At 34.9% G+C, this 22,953-nt stretch overlaps 1 protein-coding gene across 3 annotated transcripts in view; it reads right to left on the bottom strand.

Moving 5' to 3' along the window:
• Positions 1–1,197: 1,197 nt before the first annotated feature.
• Positions 1,198–22,953, bottom strand: part of SLC36A4 (solute carrier family 36 member 4) — a 36,093-nt gene continuing 14,337 nt past the window's right edge. For all 3 annotated transcript variants that reach the window (XM_024731269.1, XM_024731271.1, XM_024731272.1), the window contains 3 exons: positions 20,190–20,359; positions 11,435–11,604; positions 1,198–5,468 (listed from right to left, as the gene is read on the bottom strand). In XM_024731269.1, coding sequence (XP_024587037.1) covers positions 5,161–5,468; positions 11,435–11,604; positions 20,190–20,359 — 648 coding nt within the window. In that variant the 3' untranslated portion in view covers positions 1,198–5,160. The remainder of the gene's footprint in view (positions 5,469–11,434; positions 11,605–20,189; positions 20,360–22,953) is intronic.

The following is a 22,953-nucleotide window of genomic DNA, read 5'->3' as shown; positions in this document are numbered from 1 at the left end:
GAAAAAAAAAAAAAAAAAAAAAAAAAACTGATGTACATTTTCTAAGAATTCTTTCCCCTGGGGTCTGTGGACCCCTTGAAATATGAACCCCATAAACCTATATGCAAAATTTTGAGAGAATGTGCATACCTGTTAAGAACAAACACTAAACTTTTTACATTAAAAAAAAAACTAATTTTATAAGGTGGCCATATTTTTCTCCTCCAGCAAGTATTCCACAGGGTATTTCATTGCATTTATACCTGTATGTTACGTACCCAGCCCTATCCCCACTCTGTATTTTTTTGTTTGGCTGTTTTTTGTTGTTGTTTTTTTTTTTGGTCTTTACGTTCCTTCCGTTGCTTGACAAGAACATGTACTACTACTACTAAAGCTTTATAAACTCCTTGTTTCTCTCTCAAAATCTTATTTTTCTCTCACAGCCTTCCTTTAACTACTCACTTAAAAACAGTAAAACCCATCTCTTTCTCCTAGCATTATGGTTCCACTTTCTGCCGATCCTCCTTTCTTGGTCCAAAAGCATATTTTTACACAGCTGCAGTTAAAAATTAATTGTATTTATTCTTTACCAAATTACTAATCTTCATTATAACATTAGTATAATTAATATGATCCCCATTGTATGCTAGGCTAAGATATCAGAATTTATGATTTGCTTATTGTTGAACATTTAGGTTGTTTTCAGTTTTTCACTATTAAACATAATGTTGCCAATGCACCTTTAGGTATAGGGTCTTTCTCTTCTGATGAACTATAGTATGTCTTTTTATTAAGTTCAAAGAGCAGAATTATTTATGTAAAAGTATAAATACCTTTATGGTCTCTGATTTGGGGTTGGCATAATGCAAGCAAAATGTATTAGTGGGACTGGTACATATTCTTGACCTTAAGAGAGTGGTAAACGACCTCATGGGTGAGGCATCTGCAGACTGCCCTCCCTGCATTCACTCTGAAGGAAGTTCTGGTCATGGTTTTGAGTACGACATTTCATTTTTAGTCAACTTCTGCTCTTAAATCCCAGAGGTGCATAATATCAGCTTCCAAGATTGAGGGTCACATGACAAGGAATTAACCGCAAAGACTTATTAAATTGTTATTATGAGAATATACTAGTGCCCTTTCCAGCTTATGACCTTTTTCAATGTCATTTAACCTTATAAAAGAAAAATTTATTTAAAAAGGTATTTGCAAGCAAAATAATATTTTATTGAAAATTCAGAAGTTACAGTACTTTAAGACATTTTTTCATATTATAAAGAAAAATAAGTTAAAAGAGAATTAACTCAAGTGCACTGATATTTAGTTTTCACTCAAACAAACATCATTTTGAAAAACCAAAATCCATAGCTTCATTTATTCACGGTATAAGCACATATTTTCCTATTTCTCATCAAGAAAACTAATGGAATAATCTTCAGAGTAATCTTTCAACACATCACCTTCCTGGATCCGATTTAAATGGAAAATTAGTATTAGTATCTAACTCCACAGACTACTGGAGTGTGTGTATGTGTATACATAAGAACTAGGTAACCTTGATATAAAATTTTAAGAATGAGAGTGATTTGTCACTTCATTTTTTCATAGGGCAATAAACAGCATTTCTAAAGCATGTTTTCTTATCCCCTAGGTCAAAACCAACCACTTTCAGAAAGGTGTTTATCCTAGTGAGCACTAGTGGCATAAATAAGATTAATTATGGTTAATCATACTGCCGAAGTGTTAACTATTACAGTCAGCCATTTAGTATTAAGAAGTATCTTGTTATGACTTTTAGATCAAAGTCTCTCAAATTTTCTTATGAAGGGGAGCTAGTTGAGCCAAAAAGATTAAAAGACTCATTTTTTAAAAACTCATTTTATAGTATCAATGGTCTATATTTTTACCAAATTATTTTCTCAGCAGAACATATTCATTGAGCCACTGGTATCACTTACATAATTTTATTTGTTATTTCCATTAGCTCTATTATGTATCCTCTCCCTTTCAAATGAAGAAAGGAGTGGGTACATACTTTCAGTAAACAAATGCAGTACTAAGCTGCTGTACTGCCATCTCTGGCATGTCAGTCCCAGAAGATGCCACGGGGAAGCTACAGTAAGCAAGCATGTCCACAGCTGGACATGGCACTAATGTAGGACGTCAATTAATATTTGTATAGTACTTTACAGTTAGAGAGCTTTTCTGTAACTACTATGAAAACAGTGAATGAAATCACCCCACGTTAGGATATTTACAACATGCACGTTGCATAAAATGCTTACAAAAATGTTAATTGCATTACATAGGCAAAAGGCAGAAATTGTTTTAATAGAGGAGAATCCAGAGAGGACAGAATTAAAACATAATGTAGCACTTGCTAACACAGTGCTTTTTTTCATTTGGTAACACCATACAAATTTGTCTTTAACTAAGAAAAAACTAGGTCTTACTTCAGTTGTGAAGAAATCTGGCCATGGCGGGACAAGAAAATACTCTGATAAAAAATAAAAAAGGTCTGAAAGCCACTGTTTTGACAAGTTGACTCTGAAACTGGTGAAACCCTTTTGGCTGTAAGGAAACAGTGATGACTGACTTAGCTCAGAGGTCATCAGAGGTGAATAAAGCTTTCCTTTCCCCCCACCACTCCACTAGTAGAAAAGGCTAGTAGGCACCTGATTAGCTTTCAGAGAAGAGGGTGCTTTACCGTGGTGGCAGATGAAATGCTGAAGTCATTTAAGCAATAATGTAATGGACCAAAGATACTGGATACAAAATTTGACAGGTGCAATCACTCTCATTTTTCCAGGTCCCAAAGTAAAATCAACAGCTGGTTTAATCAAAATATCTTCTCCAATCATCTTAGAAAATGTTATGACTCATTAAAACTAAATTTTCAGAGGAAAAATACTGCTTGATTTTTTGCAAATAAAACACATCATTAAAAATCCGTAAGTAAGAGTGCGTTTATACATCTAAATAGTATTTCTTGTTAAGAATTAAAACTGCTCTCTCCCTTCTTAGCCCCTCTTCCTTTCTGCATTTCAACTTTTCTCTTGTATTTAAAGTACTGATAATTTAGTGAATTGAGTACTGTATGTCGAGTCAGCACTCATTGCTTAAGGAAGCCTGGTTGATAATGTACTCAACATTTGTTCATTGAATTAAAAATTTATATATTACTATCACCAGCTATTTGAAATTTCATTAAATGTGATAAATTCCATAAGGAAAATAAACAAAGGCGAAAGTATAAAAATAAAATATCACACATAGACTAGAAATACTATCTGAAGACAGCTGACAAAAACCAAATAGTGCTTTCTATTAAATAATAGTTTTCAAGTCATATTATACCAAGTTATACGTTAAAAAACACCTAATTTACTCTTAGATTCAAGATTATATAACATTAGTTTCAATGACAATTACTTTGCCTATAACTTCTTCCGCATTCTCCCGTGACTAAAGGTTCAACATAACAGATTTGACATAAAAGTGTCACAATTATTGGTGATTCTCAATGCAAATGTTTTTTAAAAAGTTTTGATTCTTAAGAATTTGTACCAAAATAAAGCTTCTGATATATCTTTGGATTATACTTGATGACTCAATGATGTAAGCAAAAAAATACTTGAGCTAACATTTACATATAAAAATATAGAATATATACACTACTGTGATCTTGGTGATATCTTACAGTATTACAAATTAGAGTATCACCAACCTGACTAAAAAGTTCGATGAGTTTTAAAGTATGAATTAAAAAAAAAATCAAGATTCTTAGTTTTAAACTTAACCATTTTCATACTCCATGCCCACTGAGATTCTTTGTTTTGGTTAATAACTGGGCTTGAAGAATATGGAGGAATAAAAGGTATTTCTCTGGAAGAAGCCTGGAGTGTCTCAGTATCTAGCAGAGAGTTTATTATTGTCTTGATTTTTTCCTAGGCCTGAATCTTTCTCTTATTCTGCCCATTCAGATCAGTGGAAGGCTATGATAAGGAAAGCCATGAGGCCGAAAAGAGTACACAAGTCCTGTATTGTGTCAGATCTCTATTTTTTGCCATTAGGAAAGATAGTGCCTACAAACCTAGAAAGAAAGAAACAATAAGGAGAGCTGAATCCACACACAGGACAGCTGGGCACCTTCTACCATCCAGCAGTTAAACCAGCAAGGCATTTCTATTCTGTTTAAAAAGCATTGCTTCTTTCCCATGTTGAGGCTTGCATGGCCATAGTGCAGGCTTTTTAGAGTTCCCTGACTTTCTGCTCAGGTCACATATACTTGTCAAAGGTCATGACTTACAAAATACTGAAATATAATTAAACAGACTTAATACTGAAGTCAAACAACATAATTGATTCTTTTTCTAGGATGTGAAGTGAAAGATAAAAAATCCTGGACTGGGAATCAAAAGATCAGGTTCTCTTCATCTCAAGGCTGAGTGGTCTTGATCAAGTTACTTAACCATCCTGGCTATTCATTTCCTCAGGTAAAAAAAAACAAGGGAATATGTATTGGATAACTTTTAAAGTGTCTCAAATTTGGTTGAAACACTAAGTCAGAATCTTGCACAGTGCCTTTTGGTTTTCAATATGAAGATCAGCTACCATTAAAGAATAGTGTAAAAAGAATTCTGGTTTGGGGGATTTTCTGATTCTTACATTATGGCTAATGAGAGTTTTCTAAACTTCCACAGGGAAAACATAAGTATTTGGCTCTCTAATAAAAACATAATGGAGATATTTCTACATTATATACAAAGTATACTTTAAAATTCATTGGGATGGTCAGATTTTACTCACCTATACTTCTTTTATTCTCTTATTGTTGAAACCCTGTTCTCTCCTCAACTGGGTGGCAATAGAGTAGCATGGAGGTAAAAGAGAGAATCCTGGTTAAAGTATTTGATTGAGAGAAGAATAACAAGCATTTTCATTCTTTAATTTTTTTAACATTTTAATTTTTTCAATTTTCAGAACTAAAATTTTTGAAATTGCTGCTAATACATAAAACCACAAATCTGTCGTAGTTTATCAGTATTGGTAAAGAATTGTAATTTATTGCCAAAATATCAATGTTGTGCCGAAAGAAAACGGTTTTTAAGTGTATGGCAATGTGTTCCAATGTTCTTATTTTCATCATTTTCAGACTTGAGACTCATAATTCTGCTTTTACTATTTCAAACCAGATGTAATGCATGTCGAATTCAAATTTAAAGAGGAACTTTGTGGAGTGCCAGCGGAAACTTTGACAGTAGGATAAATAATTTCTTCAACAGTCACATATGCACCTAACAAGAAACCAACAACTCCAGTGAACGCGATAGAAATATTTTTCAGGATCATCCATATACTGTAGTGCTCCTTAGAAAATGTAAGAATTTCAACCAGAGGCGGTAGGATCAAGGCCAATGTGCTGCTGCTCACAGCTCCAACGAAGGAAATCACAATGTCTAAACGAGGAATCAGAATCGCTCCAGCACCTAGAAAATTGAAAATACAAATTTTTCTTATGTAAATATTTAATACTTATATGAATACTAACTGTAGATACATTCACTACATTAAAATTAACTGATGCAAGTAGGCACTACTAAACTATTGCTTGTGGGAGACTCTGTCACATTCTGTTCTGAGCTAAAAAAGAAAACAAAGAAAGAAACCAAAACAGTGAGTGATATTTCTCAGACTTTGACTTATCAACAGAGTTTCTTACATAAACGACTTTTAATTTTTGCTATGAAGAATGTATTTTCTTTACTGGGTGAAGAATGTATTTTCATTACTCTGCCATATAGCTCATTCTATAAAGCACAAAACCTGGGGTGGTGTGATATAAATAAATCATTAAATAAATGAGAGAGAAGAGATAGCTATTCCTTACATTAGAATTCCAATTAACCAAAATAGAAGAAACAATGGAAATAGAAAATCATTATTAAGCAAACACCACGGTAATAACTGTTGCAGGAAAAGTCGCTGAAGGATGCTAAAATTAGTGGGCAAAAACTGTATGAGAACAGGATATCTCTCTACAAGATATTTATCAACTATAAAGGGAAAAAGAGTACCTTTACAGTGGAGACATCTGACAGATACCACCTTAACCAAGTGATCAACGTTAACATCACCAGTAATAAGAAATATTGATGCCACGATGTGATGTACTGAGAAGTGCAAAGCATCACCTGTGGCACTCTTGTTAAAAACGCTTAACTTCAACCTAATCATAAGAAAGCATCACATAAATCTACACTGAAGGAAATTCTGCAAAATTACTGACACTTCAAAGACATCAAGGTAAATAAAGAAAGATTAAAAAAAGATAACTGTCAAAACTGGAGGAGACTAAGTAGACGTGACAACTAAATTCACGTGGGACCTTGGATTGGCTCCTTGATCAGAAAAAGCGTATCAGTGGGAAAACTGGCAAAATCAAAATAAGGTTGATTAGTTAACAGCAGTGTATTAATGTTAATTTCCTTAACTATACTGTGGTATGTAAGCTGATAACATTAGAGGAAATTGAGTAAAGGGCTTATGGTAATTCTACTTTCTTTTACAACTTTTCTAAGTGATTTCAAAATGAAAAGTTAAAAAAAAATAATGTACCATTATTGTCAACAGGATTTTAGTCCAAGCTACCAACAAGTCTTCTGCGAGTTTTGATCTGGAACTTTCTTGATCTTTATCTTTATCTTACCAAATACCGACAGAAGGTTTGCAAAAATCAAGACTTATATTCAGGACTTCCCTGGTGGCTCAGTGGTTAAGAATCCGCTTGCCAATGCAGGGGACATGGGTTCCAGCCCTGGTCCGGGAAGATCCCACATGCCGCGGAGCAACTAAGCCCGTGCGCCACAACTACTGACCCTGTGCTCTAGAGCCCGCGTGCCACAACTACTGAAGCCCGCGTGCCACAACTTCTGAAGCCCACGTGCCTAGAGCCTGTGCTCCACAACAAGAGAAACCACCGCAATGAGAAGCCCACGCACTGCAACGAAGAGTAGCCCCTACTCGCCGCAACTAGAGAAAGCCCGCGCACAGCAACGAAGATCCAACGCAGCCAAAAATAAATAAATTAATTAAATAAGTTGTTTTAAAAAGACTCATATTCTTTCTCCAAATTGTCCTTAGATGGTTCATTGAATGATCTGTTGAGGGTTGGAGCTGCCATCAGAAATAACAGCTGAGTTTGCTCACATGAAAGCTGTGACAACTATATCACCACTGCCACCAAAGGTGACTATGTAACCACAGTTCCAGCTGTGAGGACTCTAATTATGTATGTGTTGGCTTTCTTTACTTGCCTTCAAAAGGTATCAGTTTTCTCTCTAATCTTTGTTATCCCTCTTTTATTTCTAAGTTTACCTCCTTTTGCTTTTCTTTTTTCTCTGTCTTTGTCTCTTACTGAACTTTCTGTGGTATATATACAATTTAATTCATGCTCTTTGTAATTAAGTCTTGAGTTTGCAGTCTACTGGCTTCTTTGCTTCTTAATTTTCAGTTTATGGTTTTCTCCCCTCCCCTATTCTCTTTGTGGCCCTCGATGTTTTTCAGGAGGATGTGGGATTAATTTGGAAACACCACATTTCTTAGAACCACAATTATTTACCACTTTTTATTTAAATTATTACGAAAGCTAAAACCCTAAAAATTATTTTGAAATCATAAATCTAGCTGCACACCTACAAGGCTGAAGTACAAGAAACCTTCCTAAGTAAAACAACTGAATTTGAAGAAGTTGGAACTCTAAACTAGAAATACTTTATTAAAGTGGACCCGTTTAATGGATGCGTGCTACATCCTTTTAACATTTCTCTCAAGGGAACTATAAAGTATAACTCTCAAACACAATTAGAACCTTTTAAAATTCATTGACTATATCCATTTTGTGGAAACATGCTTCACCTACTTATAGTAGGTGGCAGTATTTAAAAGGACAACCATACAAACATGACTACAACCTTGCCATCTGAAGAATGGAATCTATTTTTCATCATTAGTGTTTTCCGATAATCCAGTATGTTACTAGTAAATCAAGTGAAATGTTGGAAAACCATTCGGAGGAACACTATTTTAGAATTTATGCATTCAGACTAAAATTCCACTTATCAAACACTTTTAATTTTTTTTTTTTTTTTTTTGCGGTACACGGGCCTCTCACTGTTGTGGCCTCTCCCGTTGCGGAGCACAGGCTCCGGACGCGCAGGCTCAGCGGCCATGGCTCACAGGCCTAGCCACTCTGCGGCATGTGAGATCCTCCCAGACCGGGGCACGAACCCGTGTCCCCTGCATCGGCAGGCAGACTCTCAACCACTGCGCCACCAGGGAAGCCCTATCAAACACGTGTAAATCATGAAATGTATTGATTAAAGTCATTCTTTAAATGTTATATAACCAATAGATATTTGCAAGTAAAAAATGGCTTGAAACGTTATTTGATAATGTTATTAGTCAGACAAGGAAGAGAAATATATACACTTTAGGCAAATCCAACACAGAAGAACTCAAAAATCACAAAAACAGTAAGTCAAAGGAAAGCCTGGGATAAGGATAGTTTATTCATTACAAATATTTGCTAGAGGATTACTATAAATAGGTTGCCCCATGTCATTTACAGACAGTTGTTATGAATATATCTATTAAGTACTAATTAAGCTTATCCAGTATTTCCCAAAACTATATTATAGAGAAAAAGAATGTATCCTTAAGGTACAAAGTTTCCTCTAACATGAAAAAAAAAGCCTATTTAGGTCCATTTTTTTGCATCTAAATGGTGAAAGCAGATACATCAGAAAATAAAATAAAATGCTTGATATTGTAACATCAACAACAAAACTGTGAGAAACACTCTAGCACATAAATTTTAATTACACAAAGAGTGAATGGTCCTCTCCATATACCTACTGACTCTTAAGATAGAATATTAGGGTACAGAATGGTACTTTTTCTCATCTGCAGTGACAACTAACTTAAATGAAGGATTTTAGTATGTCTTCTTAGTATTCTACAAACTACCAAAGATTTATGCTTTATGTCATCATAGTTGACTAAAAGTAGAAAGCATACTCTCAAATCCAAGGGCTTTTCAAATCAGAAATAGTAGAAGGATCAATGAATTGGACAATAACAGAAATAAGCAGTATTTAACATATTTTGCAGGTTCAATTCAAACAGGGAATCAAAATACTCATATCAAATCAAAATTTAACAGCTTTTTCTACAGGTCTGCTTTTAAAATAAAAGGCATTTATTGTAGTCCAAGGTGGCCTCTGGCCAGTTTCTATCCACTCTTCTCCCTCACCTGTGCAATGCCTATCTAGCAGGTAAGTGCCTACAGGGAACATGCAGGAAGAGTCTGACCCATCCTTTCAAGCTTTTGAGTTCCACCAAGAAGATACTGTGAAACGGTGATTCAAATACTAAATGGAGACTTGGACATAACCAGTATAACCCAAGCTGCTGAGCCCACTACTTTGAAGACCCATCCTGTAAACGTGGATTCAGTACTTGGAAGGGATTATGGAATGCTGAAACATGCAAACCCAGCTGAGCCTCCACTCTCATTGCTAGTGCTGCACTGCCTGCTCTACAGATATGACAAGGTCCCATCAGCTCTCCACGCATTCATCAATAAAGAGCCTGACCCAGAATCTTATCAAGTGCTTTGGAGAACAGATTCAAAACAGTCGCGTCATGAATATCACTTGGCTTTTACTTTAATTTGGAAGGATGGGCCAAAGATGTAAATGAAGCTCAGTGTCCAGTGATGTGTTTCAGTGAAGTAGGACAGAATATGGCACACTTTGTGTTCTCTCTGTTCAAAGTATGCTGTAAATATAACCCTCATATATGATTAAGTAGGTTTACCCACTTTTAACTAAAAGAAAGAAGCAGCAAAGAAAAAGCTGCAATCCTCTGTGACATGAACTCAGCTCCTGAGGAAAAGCCCTGGCTTCTAGGAATAAACCCTGGTAACAGATGTGCAGTATGGTCTGTACCTCAGCAGACAGGCAGCTCAACATAACGACAGCAGCCCATGTGCAGAAACGGATGAAGTTATTAAAATTCAGTAACTAACTCTAAAAGGAGACATACTATCAGAATAGAACTGTCTTACATCTACTGATAAAAGGACTTTGACTGAAATAAGTCTTTGTATTTAGTAGTTGTCAAAATGTCAATAAAAGCAATGTATAAAAAACATTCCAAAATGTTTTAAAATAACTTTTTCCTCCTGAATGTTTCATTAGTCGTCAAAGTATGGGCTTATTGACGTCATTCCTCAATGTGATTTCCCTTCTTAGTTTACTTATTTCATTTAAGTGATTACTTTGAAAAATAAGTTTTATCTAATTTTCCCAGTTTTGCTTTTTCTTTGAACACAATGTAATACACCCAGTTCTTTAAATGTAGGCATAAGCTCCACCCCAAGCTGCTCAATGTAATCGACAGAGTTGCCCAGAATTTCTAGTTCTAACGTTCTCTAACCTTAAGTGGGCCAAGATGGTTATTCACATCTTCTATAGAATTTCCAAAGCTGCTTGTTCCCCAAAATCCCCAGTAATCTGGTCCCTGGTATCATTCTAAGCAATCCCGTTAGTTCAGTGTTGCAGTCATCTTTCTATTTGAGATTATCGTAAAAGTGGTGACAATAAAACAATAATTTCTAACTACTTTGTTAATATTTTTAAATGTCTTATCTTCATTTCACAGTTGAGGAAAGCAGGACTCAAAGGTGGTTTGTAACTTACCTAAAGACACCAGCAAGTAAGTGGGAGGCCTGAGTTTGAACCGTCAGTCCAGTGTGACTGTAAAACTCATACTCTTTCCACTACCCCAAACTCAAGCTCCCTCTCCACGAGCCTCCATCCTTAATTCTACCTTGTGGAGGCATTCTACAATGTGAAACTTTAATAAGAGATTATACACACTCCTTCAAATAATAAGTAAAATAAGCCACTGAAATTATTAAAGACCAAAACAGAAAAAAACCCATTCGTATAGGTAGACATGGAGAGTTAAAATGTTAAATATACAAAAGTTAACAGATACAAAAAGTTGAGGAAAACTAGAAAACCAGAGTAAAATGTGTATCAACAATATAAGGGGTCGTTTACGCATGTGATTTAAATATACTTATATTTCAATCACGAGTGAGGTCATTTCCAAAATAATAATTTGATTAGTTGTTTTAAGTGTGATAGGAGCTAGTTTGTGTTTTTCTTCTATAGATATAGAATAACAGAATTTTAAACCAAAATGTATCCCAGCTAGGTGAACAAAATTGTTTTAAAAATATTTTTAAAAATTTTATATATATTTTTAAAAATATAAAAAATATTTTTATATATAAAAATATATATAAAAGCTACTTTTAAGTAGCTTCATTATAAGAAATTCAACAATAAAAATCATTATGCTATAAATATGCAGTGATACTTACAAGTAATAGTAACCAAGAAGGACCTTACTGCAAATTCACAGATTTGCTTCCATTTAGCATGAAATTTGGATGTGATCACAGGGATAATTATCTCTGCTGGAACATAGAACTGAATTGAATATGTCACAAAGATGCCGAAGGAATAGAGAATTTTCACTGATTGATATAACCTGTTAAAAAATTTCAAAACTTAGTCATTCTTTTATTTCCAGCTTTATTGAGGTACGACTGACCAATACAATTACAATACATTTGAAGTCCACGAGGTGATGATTTGATATATGTAAACATTGTGAAAGAATTCCCACAACTGAGTTAATTAACAAACATATCCATCACCTCACATATTTGCCTTTTTTTTCCGTTCTGGCGATAACACTTTGATTCTGATTTGATATATGTAAACATTGTGAAAGAATTCCCACAACTGAGTTAATTAACAAACATATCCATCACCTCACATATTTGCCTTTTTTTTCCGTTCTGGCGATAACACTTTGATTCTGCTCTCTTGGCAATTTCAATTACATAACACATATCAACCACAGTCACCATGTTATACACTAGATCCTCAGACCTTATCCATCTTTTAACCGAAAATTTGTACCCTTTTACTAAACTCTCCTCTTCTTCCCCATCCACCAGCCCCTGGCAACCACCAATCTATTCTCTGTTTATTTGAGTCATTAAAAAGAAAGTTAGATTAAGACAACAACATGCATGAACCTGGCAGGCGTTATGCTAAGTGAGATAAGCCAGAGAAAGACAAATCCTGCATGGTATCACTTAGATGTCAAGATTATAAACAGTTTCCTAAACTGTCGTCAAGCAAGAAGGAATTCGGTAAGTCTCCTTCTATAATGTATTCATCATACAAGTGAAGGAGGAAGGAAGAAAGCTGAGTAGAAATAGATTTGAGGGAGGGGATATGGGGATATATGTATACATATAGCTGATTCACTTTGTTATACAGCAGAAACTAACACAACGTTGTAAAGCAATTATACTCCAATAAAGATGTTAAAAAAAAAATGAAGTCCCCAAAATACAAAGTGAAAAAATTGTAAAAAAAAAAAGAGAGAGAAATAGATTTGAAAATACTACAAACAGTGTAATTAAGGCAAGAAGGAATGCCTTAGGGCCAGCAACAATACTATGTTAATTTTAAAATGATTCAAGGTATATTTCTCAGCTTGATGCTTAAACACAAATGGTCAAGCCATTGAAATGTACAAAATAACCAAAAGATTGCTTCATATACTCTGATATGTAATTGTGGAGAATTAAACGAATATCCTTATCAGTTTATTATTACAACATTCCTTTTTTTCTAATTATATTTTAACTTACATGTTTTAAAAATATGATTACCAATATATCTAAAAATATATCATTATATTTATAAGTATAATTACTTTTCTATTTATATAAAACAAATTGTATGGGTTAAGAATCTGGTTATTATTAATACCATTCAGTAATATTAACTATATGTAATTACTATCACTTCGTGTTACACAGAGTAGAAATGGGAAATAAAATGGTTTGGGTCTTTTAGAAGCTGGTATATTTGCTAATCATCCACCAAAGAGTAATATAGAAATGAGTGTTTAAGAGAAGCGCTACAGTCTTTTAAAATCAACTCTTCCACTTTTACTTATTTTTTGTTTTAAAAACCCACTAATTTCTATGTTTGATATCTACATGTTCACGTACTATTTTTCTCTACTCAACTTTTCTATATCTTATCAACCTTTGTTCTCATTTTGGTTTTAAGCATGTATCTATGGTAATTGTCCATAGGTACTAAGTTTTAGAAATGAAGAGTTGAAAGAAGAATCTACCCAGTAAACTGTCTCTCAAAAGGATAAAAAAACTTGCTTAAAGTGATAGGAATTTGTTTTGATGATATATAAGAACATAAAACAACTTTTAAATAACATATGGTACACGTTAAAGGGTATTTTAAAACTCAGTGCCAGGGACTTCCCTGGCGGTCCAGTGGTTAACACTGCCTTCCAATGCAGCGGGTGTAGGTTTGATCCCTGGTTGGAGAACTAAGATCGCACATGCTGTGGAGTGAAGAGAGAAAGAGAGAAAGAGAGAAAGAGAGAGAGAGAGAGAGAGAGAGAGAGAGAAAGAAAGAAAAGAAAGAAAGAAGGAAAGAAAGGAAGGAAGGAAGGAAGGAAGGAAGGAAGGAAGGAAGGAAGGAAGGAAGGAAGGAAGGAAGAAAGGAAGAAAGAAAGGAAGAAAGGAAGAAAGGAAGAGAGAGAGAGATAGGGAGAGAGGGAGGGAGGGAGGAAAGAAAGAAAGAAAGAAAAAGAAAGAAAGAAAGAAAAAAAGAAAGAAAAAGAAAGAAAACAAGTCTTAAAAACAAAACAAAACAAAACTCAGTGCCATAGTTCTTGAAAGTTAGAGGCTATGTTTTATTCTTCTCTGTATAACCCCCCATGCACTTGGCAGGGGATAGATACTTATTAAATGTTAATTAAATTAATATTAATGATCAAAAATGGGTATGGATAGGTGATTCTTAGAAACTACGTCTAATCATTATCACAAATAAAAATACTTCAAAAATAAAATGACTCTTGCTTGAAAACAAAGTCTGTTATACTGGTAGCAAAGAAATGTAGTATCTTAGTAAAGAGCAGAAATATATTTTTTAAATAATTATTTTGCAGTCAATATACAGAATCAGATTATGGGGGAGAAAACAACTCAATAATCCAGTGAAAGCGTAAGTTTTGAAAACAGAGAATTTCAAAAATTGCAATGTTTCTATTCTTTTCCCCACATCGGCTAAGAAATCAATACCTAAACAAAATTCATAGATAAGAATATCTTAATTTTTTTAAAGCTAACCTGGGAAATAGGTGGCTGACTGATTCTCTTTCTCTCAAGGTTGAATACAGAAGCGACTCTTGGAAAGAATCTAATAAGTCACTTTCCCTCTTGGACCTTTCATGACTGTCAAGAATCTCGAGGGTTAAGATCTGTCAAGAAGTCTTTGTGAGAACTAGCTACAATCCTGTAGCATGTTCACTAGAATGTGAGCACTACGAGGGAGAGATTTTTTTATCTGTTCACTGCTGTTATCACTAGTGCCTGGGAACACTTCCTAGTACAAAAAACACATACAATAAATATCTGTTAGATGAAAAATGAATTTGATAGACGCCCTACATTTTAAATGTAATAATATTCACTGTGAGGAAGAAAATGACAGAGGAAAGGAGAGGCAGAAGCCGTTTGGGCCAGGATTCCTAGATATAGGCAACTTTAATATTGGAAGATCATGAAGAATTACTGAGGGAGAGGACAGAGGGAATGGTCCAGAATATACAAACCTTCTTTTTCCAGTTTCCCTAAGTTTACTGCTCTACTTCTTTGTTTACTGTGCCTCTTGGTGAGTCCATTCTTGCCTAAATATTTTCATCTCAGGGGACAAACTCCTCAGAGTTCAGCTCCCTGATTGTGTGGTAGGGTCAGTTAAGGTGTAGTGTAGCTTGATTACCTGCCACTATTTGTGAGTTTTACTTCCCAGAATACTCAGCGTCCTAGCTCCTATATGCTGCAAGCATGAGCTCAGACTGAAGGTTTGTTCTGTTTTGGGGGGAAAATGAAGTCCCAGTTCATATTTCCCAGAATACTCAGCATCCTAGCTCCTATATGCTGCAAGCATGAGCTCAGACTGAAGGTCTGTTCTGTTTTGGGGGGAAAATGAAGTCCCAGTTCAAAATACTAAATACATTAAAATACCTACCCCATACCTTCCCTGTTCTTATATGCTTCTTTCCTATTTTTGGTTGAATCTCCCCTATCCATTGTGTGCTTCACGAAGAATGCCACGTGTGAGGCAGCAGAAGTCACCTAACTGCTTCTCAGTGTTTGTCTATATGAAAACCTAATATCCTTGATATCTGTTAGTGGAAGTGTGTCTGCTACTTGGGTTACTTTAGTGGAAATCTTGGAAAACCTCCGCTAAAACATCATTCAACTAAGACTAGTAGTAACAAGAGAAATGCTTTTATGCCTAGAATACTATTTAACAAACGTTTACTAAGTGCCTCTTAAATGCTGAGTAATGCGCTAGATTGTGGAGATGCATCACAAACCCAGAAGATGCAGGGCTCCTGCCCTCAAGGTGCTAATGTCCTAGCTCAGAATTGTGAATTTACTTCATTATCATCCTTAAAATACATCCTTTACTTCAAAAGCTAAATGCAATATATTGAACAATAGTATTCGTAACTAGTTTTAAAAAATGATGCCTCACTAAGATTGAGGGTAATAAATAATAATAACTTGGAGCCTCTCTAATCCATACTTGCTTTATTCTGGGGCTGCTTTCTAATTCAATCTTTTCTTGTAGAAATACCCCGTATGAACTCTGAGACTTTAAGTCAATGTGGCATCAAAAGCCCTTTACAGCTTCCCATAGCTAGCAGCTATGAGTTCCCTAGGCTCTTGTGACAGTCATTGGATTTCATGCCCAGCCAACAAAGAGTACACTGTATATTCTCTAAATTGCTAGGCCTATTGCCTGAAGCACGGGTGGGTTGCGGGGAGAAGAGACTCATACATAGCATTTCAAGAAAGGAACATTAGATATAACCCCATGACTGTTCTAGTCCAAACTTCTCATTTTGGAAGATTATCACTATAACAGACAAGCATCTCCTCTCCAGTATCCCTCAGCCATGGCTAGTATTTTATTTAACTGTCCCAGCTGAAGACCATAAAGAAATAAGACTATAGGCCACAGAAGGCATATATACACAATGAGAAGGTGTTACAAGTTCTCTAAAGGAGAGTATCTTGACTTGCTTTCCTGTTTTTTCCAGATTTTTGTTTCTTAGGATACAAGGCTCTCCTCTTCAAAATAAAAAAGCAGGTGTCTAGCTAGGCTTTCTTGAATAGAAACTATGATCTGATAGTCCCTTTTTAATCAAGGCTTGCGACTAGTTCCGTTCTAACTGGGGAGCCACAGCAATTAGGGATAAGGCAAGAGGTGAGAAGGGGATGCAGAAAAAGGGAAGGATTAATTAAAGCTACTGCAGGGACAGTATAACTCGCTCAGGATTTAGTTGTGAATACCAAAAGCACTCCCTCCACAGCCTTGCCCACTGCTCCTTCACCATGTTCTTAATTCCCTGCGGACAGGAACATCTCAACTTGACATGCATGCACTCTCACCTTCGCCCTTAAGACTTTCTTTAAATACTTTCGTGAGTAAGAGTAGGGACGAATTCTGAGATTGTTTCCCCACCTACATTTTATAGTTGACATTAAAAGTACTTGTCAAATTTATTTATAAATTTGTTTTCAGGATTTAGTCTAAATATTATTCCAAGTGGAGAAAAATACCATCCTATTTTCTAGACATTATATTGTCTTTGAAAGAGGAACTAAGCTACCATAATTTTTAGCCTTGATTCTCTTATATTAAGCTGTTTAAGTTTCTACTCCACATTAAACTGTTACAAAAAAAAGAAGCATATTTGAAGGAAACAAAATTACATAATCAACTATAAAATAGGTTAATGAAATAAATGCTGAACAACCGTATATCTTGTTTGTAGTCATGTCTCCAGCTTGAAACAAATGTATGACATTAAAACATGTTCCATCTTGAAATACCTTTGTAAATATGTCATAGCTAAAGTAAAACTACAATTAAAAATAAATAAATAAACACACTGCATGTATGCCTCTTGTGCAACCTGGAAACTATTCTAGGTACTTTCTCTCTGTCATAAATAGTTCCCTACATACCTTTGTTCTAACAACATTCTGGACTCCAGTGAAGGCCCAGGATTCAAATGATTACTGAATAGCAGTCAAACTCTCATTAGGAAGCCAGCCAAAATATATACTATTTATTTTATTTTATTTTTTTAATGGGAAACAATGCTGTATTTTTTCTTAACATCTTTATTGGAGTATAATTGCTTTACAATGGTGTGTTAGTTTCTGCTTTATAACAAAGTGAATCAGCTATACATATATCCCCATGTACGTATACCCCCTTGCATCTCCCTCCCACCCTCCCTATCCCACCCCTCTAGGCGGTCACAAAGCACTGTGCTGATCTCCCTGTGCTATGCGGCTGCTTCCCACTAGTTATCTATTTTACAAAATATATACTATTTAAACTTAAGGTTTCACAGACTTCTACCCAAGCAGCTAAGGGAGTGGTGTGATTTTAATTAAATCAGCATTTATTCTTTGCATTTATCAAAACTAAGGAGTTTCCTTCCATTTCATAAACAAGGTAGCAAGTCTGCATTGTAATGACTGCCAATATCTTTTTTAAATCTCCAAAGACCAGTCTCTGGAAGAAGAAAAAACCCTGTATATTGCTTCATTTAGCAGAATATGGTTCTAATATTAAAGAAAATATTAAGATGTATATAATATTAATATGAATATTAATACTATTTACTTACAGTTGACTCTTGACCAACATAGAGGTGAGGGGTGCCAACCCACACAGTTGAAGATTCGCATACAACTTTTGATTCCCCCCAAAATTAACTACTAATAGCCTACTGTTGACTGGAAGCCTTACTGATAACATAAACAGTCAATTAACGCATATTTTGTATGTTATATGTATAGCTACATATATTTTATAGATTTAAGACATACCTTTTAAATTTTTTTGATATTTCTAGACTATGTAGTTTCTGAGTTTTTTCAAATTGTCGCAAATCTCAACAATTTTTTCAAGGAGGTGGGTCAAAAACATCTTGCTGCAATTTATGTCAAAGAGTGTTCTACCTGTGCTTTCCTCTAAGAGTTTTATAGTGTCTGGCCTTACATTAAGGTCTTTAATCCATTTTGAGTTTATTTTTGTGTATGGTGTTAGGGAGTGTTCTAATTTCGTTCTTTTACATGTAGCTGTCCAGTTTTCCCACCTCCTAGAGTAATGAAAATAAAAACAAAAAGAAAAACATAAAGAAGACAAAAAGACAACCCTCAGAATGGTAGAAAATATTTGCAAATGAAGCAACTGACAAAGGATTAATCTCCAAAATATACAATCTGCTCATGTAGCTCAATACCAAAAAAAGAGACAACCAAATCAAAAAATAGGCAGAAGACCTAAATAGACATTTCTCCACAGAAGGTATACAGATGGCCAACAAACACATGAAAAGATGCTCCACATCACTAATTATCAGAGAAATGCAAATCAAAACTACAATGAGGTATCACTTCACACTGGTCAGAATGGCCATCATCAAAAAATCTACAAACAATAAATGCTGGAGAGGGTGTGGCGTAGGGAACCCTCTTGCACTGTTGGTGGGAATATAAATTGATACAGCCACTATGGAGAACAGTACGGAGGTTCCTTAAAAAACTAAAAATAGAACTATCATATGATCCAGCAATCTCACTACTGGGCATATACTCAGAGAAAACCATAATTCAAAAAGACACATGCACCCCAATATTCACAGCAGCACTATTTACAATAGCCAGGACATGGCAGCAACCTAAATGTCCATCAACAGAGGAATGGATAAAGAAGATGTGATACATATATACAATGGAATATTACTCAGCCATAAAAAGGAATGAAATTGGGTCTTTTGTAGAGACATGGATAGACCTAGAAAGTGTCATACAGAGTGAAGTTAAGTCAGAAAGAGAAAAACAAATATCGTATATTAACGCATATATATGGAATCTAGAAAAATGGTATAGATGATCTTATTTGCAAAGCAGAAATAGAGACACAGACATAGAGGACAAATGTATGGATACCAAGGGGGAAGGAGGAATGGGAGGAATTGGGAGATTGGGATTGACACATATACACTATTGATACTATGTATAAAATAGACAACTAATGAGAACATACTGTATAGCACAGGGAACTCTACTTAGTGCACTGTGGTGACCTAAATGGGAAGGAAATCCAAAACAGAGGGGATATATGTATATGTACAGCTGATTCATTTTGCTGTACAGTAGAAACTAACATAACATTGTAAAGCAACTATATTCCAATAAAAAATAATTAAAAATTTTTTTCTAATATGTTAATTGAAAAAAATCCACGTATAAGTGGACCCACGCAGTTCAAACCCATGTTGTTTGAGGGTCAACTGTACAATGTGGCTTAATTGTGTTCAGAAAGGACTTGGGGCACATACAGTATTAAAGGTGACCAGTAAAACAGTGAGGGCCATGAGTGATGGGTTGTATTATTTAATCAGGAACCCAGAGTGTTGTATTTTTGACAGCAAGGATAAGTATTAAATTTTTTCAATAAGGTGAGTCTATATTAAAAGATTCATGCTTTGTATGGACACCAAGGGGGGAAAGCAGCGGAGGGAGTGGTGGTGGTGTGATGAACTGGGAGATTGGGATTGACATGTATACACTGATATGTATAAAATGGATAACTAATCAGAACCTGCTGTATAAAAAAATAAATAAAATTCGAAAAATCCAAAAAATAAAAATAAATAAAAGTCATGTTTTACTCTTATATGTTACTCAAATTTGGAATACCCTATAATTCTGAATCTTTTAAAAAATCCCACAAGAATATGTAAAATCGCAGGTGATCTCTTCTGAAGATTATGAAAAAAATTTAGATTACACAAATAAAGAAATCACAGTAAAGATTTTAAATGTTTAAATCATAAAACCAAGAATACACCTTTATCATGAAACATTGGTAAATTATACTACAAAATACACAAACTAGGTTAACAAACTCTTGTCTACCTACCACACATCTTGGGGAAGATTTAAAGTTATGCTGCCTCTGATTTCATCATGGAAACACATATATCCTAAGGTAGCTAATGTTACATACAGAGTTGTAACAATTCCCATGCCAATATTCAATGCTTGGGTGAAGCGTTTTGATTCTTTCATTTGGTTTTCCAGTGGAAGGACCTAAGAAGAGAATGCAAATAATTTAAAACAATCTAATATCCCGTCTTATATGTACACACAAATTAATCTTTCTATAGTTTATATGCAAACATAATTGTTGATGTATTTTTCTACGTGTTATATATTTTTTCACACTACAGATTTTTTTATTCTTAAAATAAAAAGATTTGAAATCAGCTCTTAGTAGGCAAAACTATCTGTCAGGTTTTTAAAAATAAACTTCTTACTCTGGAATAATTTTAGATTTACAGAAAAGATGCAGAGATAAACAGAAGACTCCCATATATTCCTGACCAGTTTCCGCTATTGTTAACATTTCACACTACCTAAGTACCTGTGTTACAACTAAGAACCAATATTGGTACATTACTATTAAACTCCAAACTTTATTTGCATTTCACTAGTTTTCCCACTAACGTCCTTTTTCTGCTCCAGGGTCCCATCCAGGACAGCACATTGCATTTTGCTCTCCTGTCTCCTTAATCTCCTCTGGTCTGTGGCAGTTTCTCAGTCCTTCCTTATTATACATTACCTTGACAGGTTTGAGGAGCATTGGTTAGGTATTTGGTACACTGTCGCTCTATTTGGGTTTGTCTGATGTTTTCTTCATGACTAGACTGGGAAAATAGGTTTCAGAAAAGGATACCACAGAGGTGCAGTGCCCTTCTCATCACCCATGCTATCAACGTGATTTATCACTGGTGAAGTTAATTTTGATCACTTGGGCAAGACAGTGTTTGCCAGGTTTCTCTGCCTGTAGAGATTTTTCCTCCTGCCTCATCATACTCTATTCATTGGAAGTAAGTCACTACAGATAGAGGGGATAAAATTAGAGCTCCTGGAGGGGGGGTATCTACATAAGTTATTTGAAAATCTGCCCTATGTATTTATTTATTTAATCATTTATTTGTATAAGTATGGATTCATGTATATTTGTTTTATACTTTGAGTATGAATCCCAAACACTATTATTTATTTTGTTGCTCATATCGTTCCATCTTTGGTCATCGTGAATTCTATCAGGTTGGGTCCTGTGTCCCTTTGACATGCATCCATTCTTTTGTTTTTTGAGCACTTCCATACTTTCTGGCACTACAAGATGCTCCAGGCCCATGCTGAATTTCCTTGCTTCAGCCCTATGATCAGCTATTTCTCCAAAGAACTTTGGTTCCTTTGTTGGAGAACTGTATTTAGAACTCAAGATCTGGGCGCTGACTGTGCTCATTGCTACTGGGTGCCACTGCTTCCAGTTCTCTCAGCAGACAGAGTTAGGAAATATATGTATGTACACTAACCCATGTATATACATGTCTATAACTGTTCCTATATCTACCCATCTGTATCTAATGTCCATCAATTTAATAAGATGAATATTTTCGTTATGGGGAAAAAAAAACCTTTAAAGGAAAAAAGGCTAACTGAAAGGTTAATTATTTAGGCAAATATTTGGAGATTTTGGCCATACAATTTGACCATGCAGTAAAACACTAAGTAATAATAATAACAAGTATTTACTGAGTGCTTACAATGTGCTAGGTATTTTTCAAAAGCTTTGCATGTAATACATCACATCGTATTTACAATAACCTCATGAGATAATAACTAATTTCATCTCCACTTTTCAGGTGCGTTAGTCAGGTCTACGTGGAAATTTTAAGTGATTAACAGAAAACAGAACAGTGAACAATTTGTATGTTCCGGAGATAATCCAGACCTGAAATAAGAAGCTAAAGTCAAGAACGGTGTCAATGCAGCTAGAAAAGGAGGAAGAGAAGGAAATGAACATTTACAGAGGCTCCCTCAAACAGCATTAAGTGTTTTATACATAATCTCCTTTATGGAGTAGATTTGGGGAAATATGAAAAGAAGACTCAACATGTCTTAATTACTGACTGGAATGGGGAAACCAGGGACACAGTGAAAAGAAATACTCCAACATTTCAAGCTTGAGTGACTGGAAGTAAAACTAAAATAAATAGAGAAATGAGAAAGTGAAACCGGTTTTAGATTAAAAAAAAAAGGCTATCTGTCAGACTTCGGAGTTGTTGAATTTGAGATGTCAGAGGAACAACACTTAACTGGAAATGTCCAACAGTTAACTAGAGCTTACTAGTTAAAGCAGAAATGAAAATCTACACTTATGTCTGCAACACAGATAAGTGGAGCTGTAAGAATTAGTGAGGATTCTATAAAGGAGAATTCAGAGAGAGCAGAAACCCAAGTAAAATGGCATAAAATTGTCTTTTAGTTCTGTTTTGTCTGCGGTTCATATAAATAGATGTTTATGAGTGGTTTTGCTCCCATACCAAACCATCAGGCTACGAAACATAAGCTGTGGAGTAAACAGCAATATTCAACTTTCCCCAAATCTACATATTCTAGGCTTGAAATGAACTGGAAGCATCTTTAATGGAAATATTTAGGATCTCAGAATTCTCAGGATGCTTGTATCTCTTGGTATTAGCTTTATGATAACATCATTTCTCAAAACAAGTATGATACGTATAAATCTAAGAAGAGAATTTATATTTGACTCTTCTTATGCAATAGTAACTTTGTAACAATTTCAATTCATTTAAAATCATCTAGTCTAT

The sequence above is a fragment of the Neophocaena asiaeorientalis genome, unplaced genomic scaffold (assembly GCF_003031525.2).
Source record: "Neophocaena asiaeorientalis asiaeorientalis breed wild unplaced genomic scaffold, Neophocaena_asiaeorientalis_V1.1 scaffold143, whole genome shotgun sequence".
NCBI classification, from domain to species: domain Eukaryota; kingdom Metazoa; phylum Chordata; class Mammalia; order Artiodactyla; family Phocoenidae; genus Neophocaena; species Neophocaena asiaeorientalis.
This window is presented reverse-complemented; position numbering and strand designations above follow the sequence as displayed.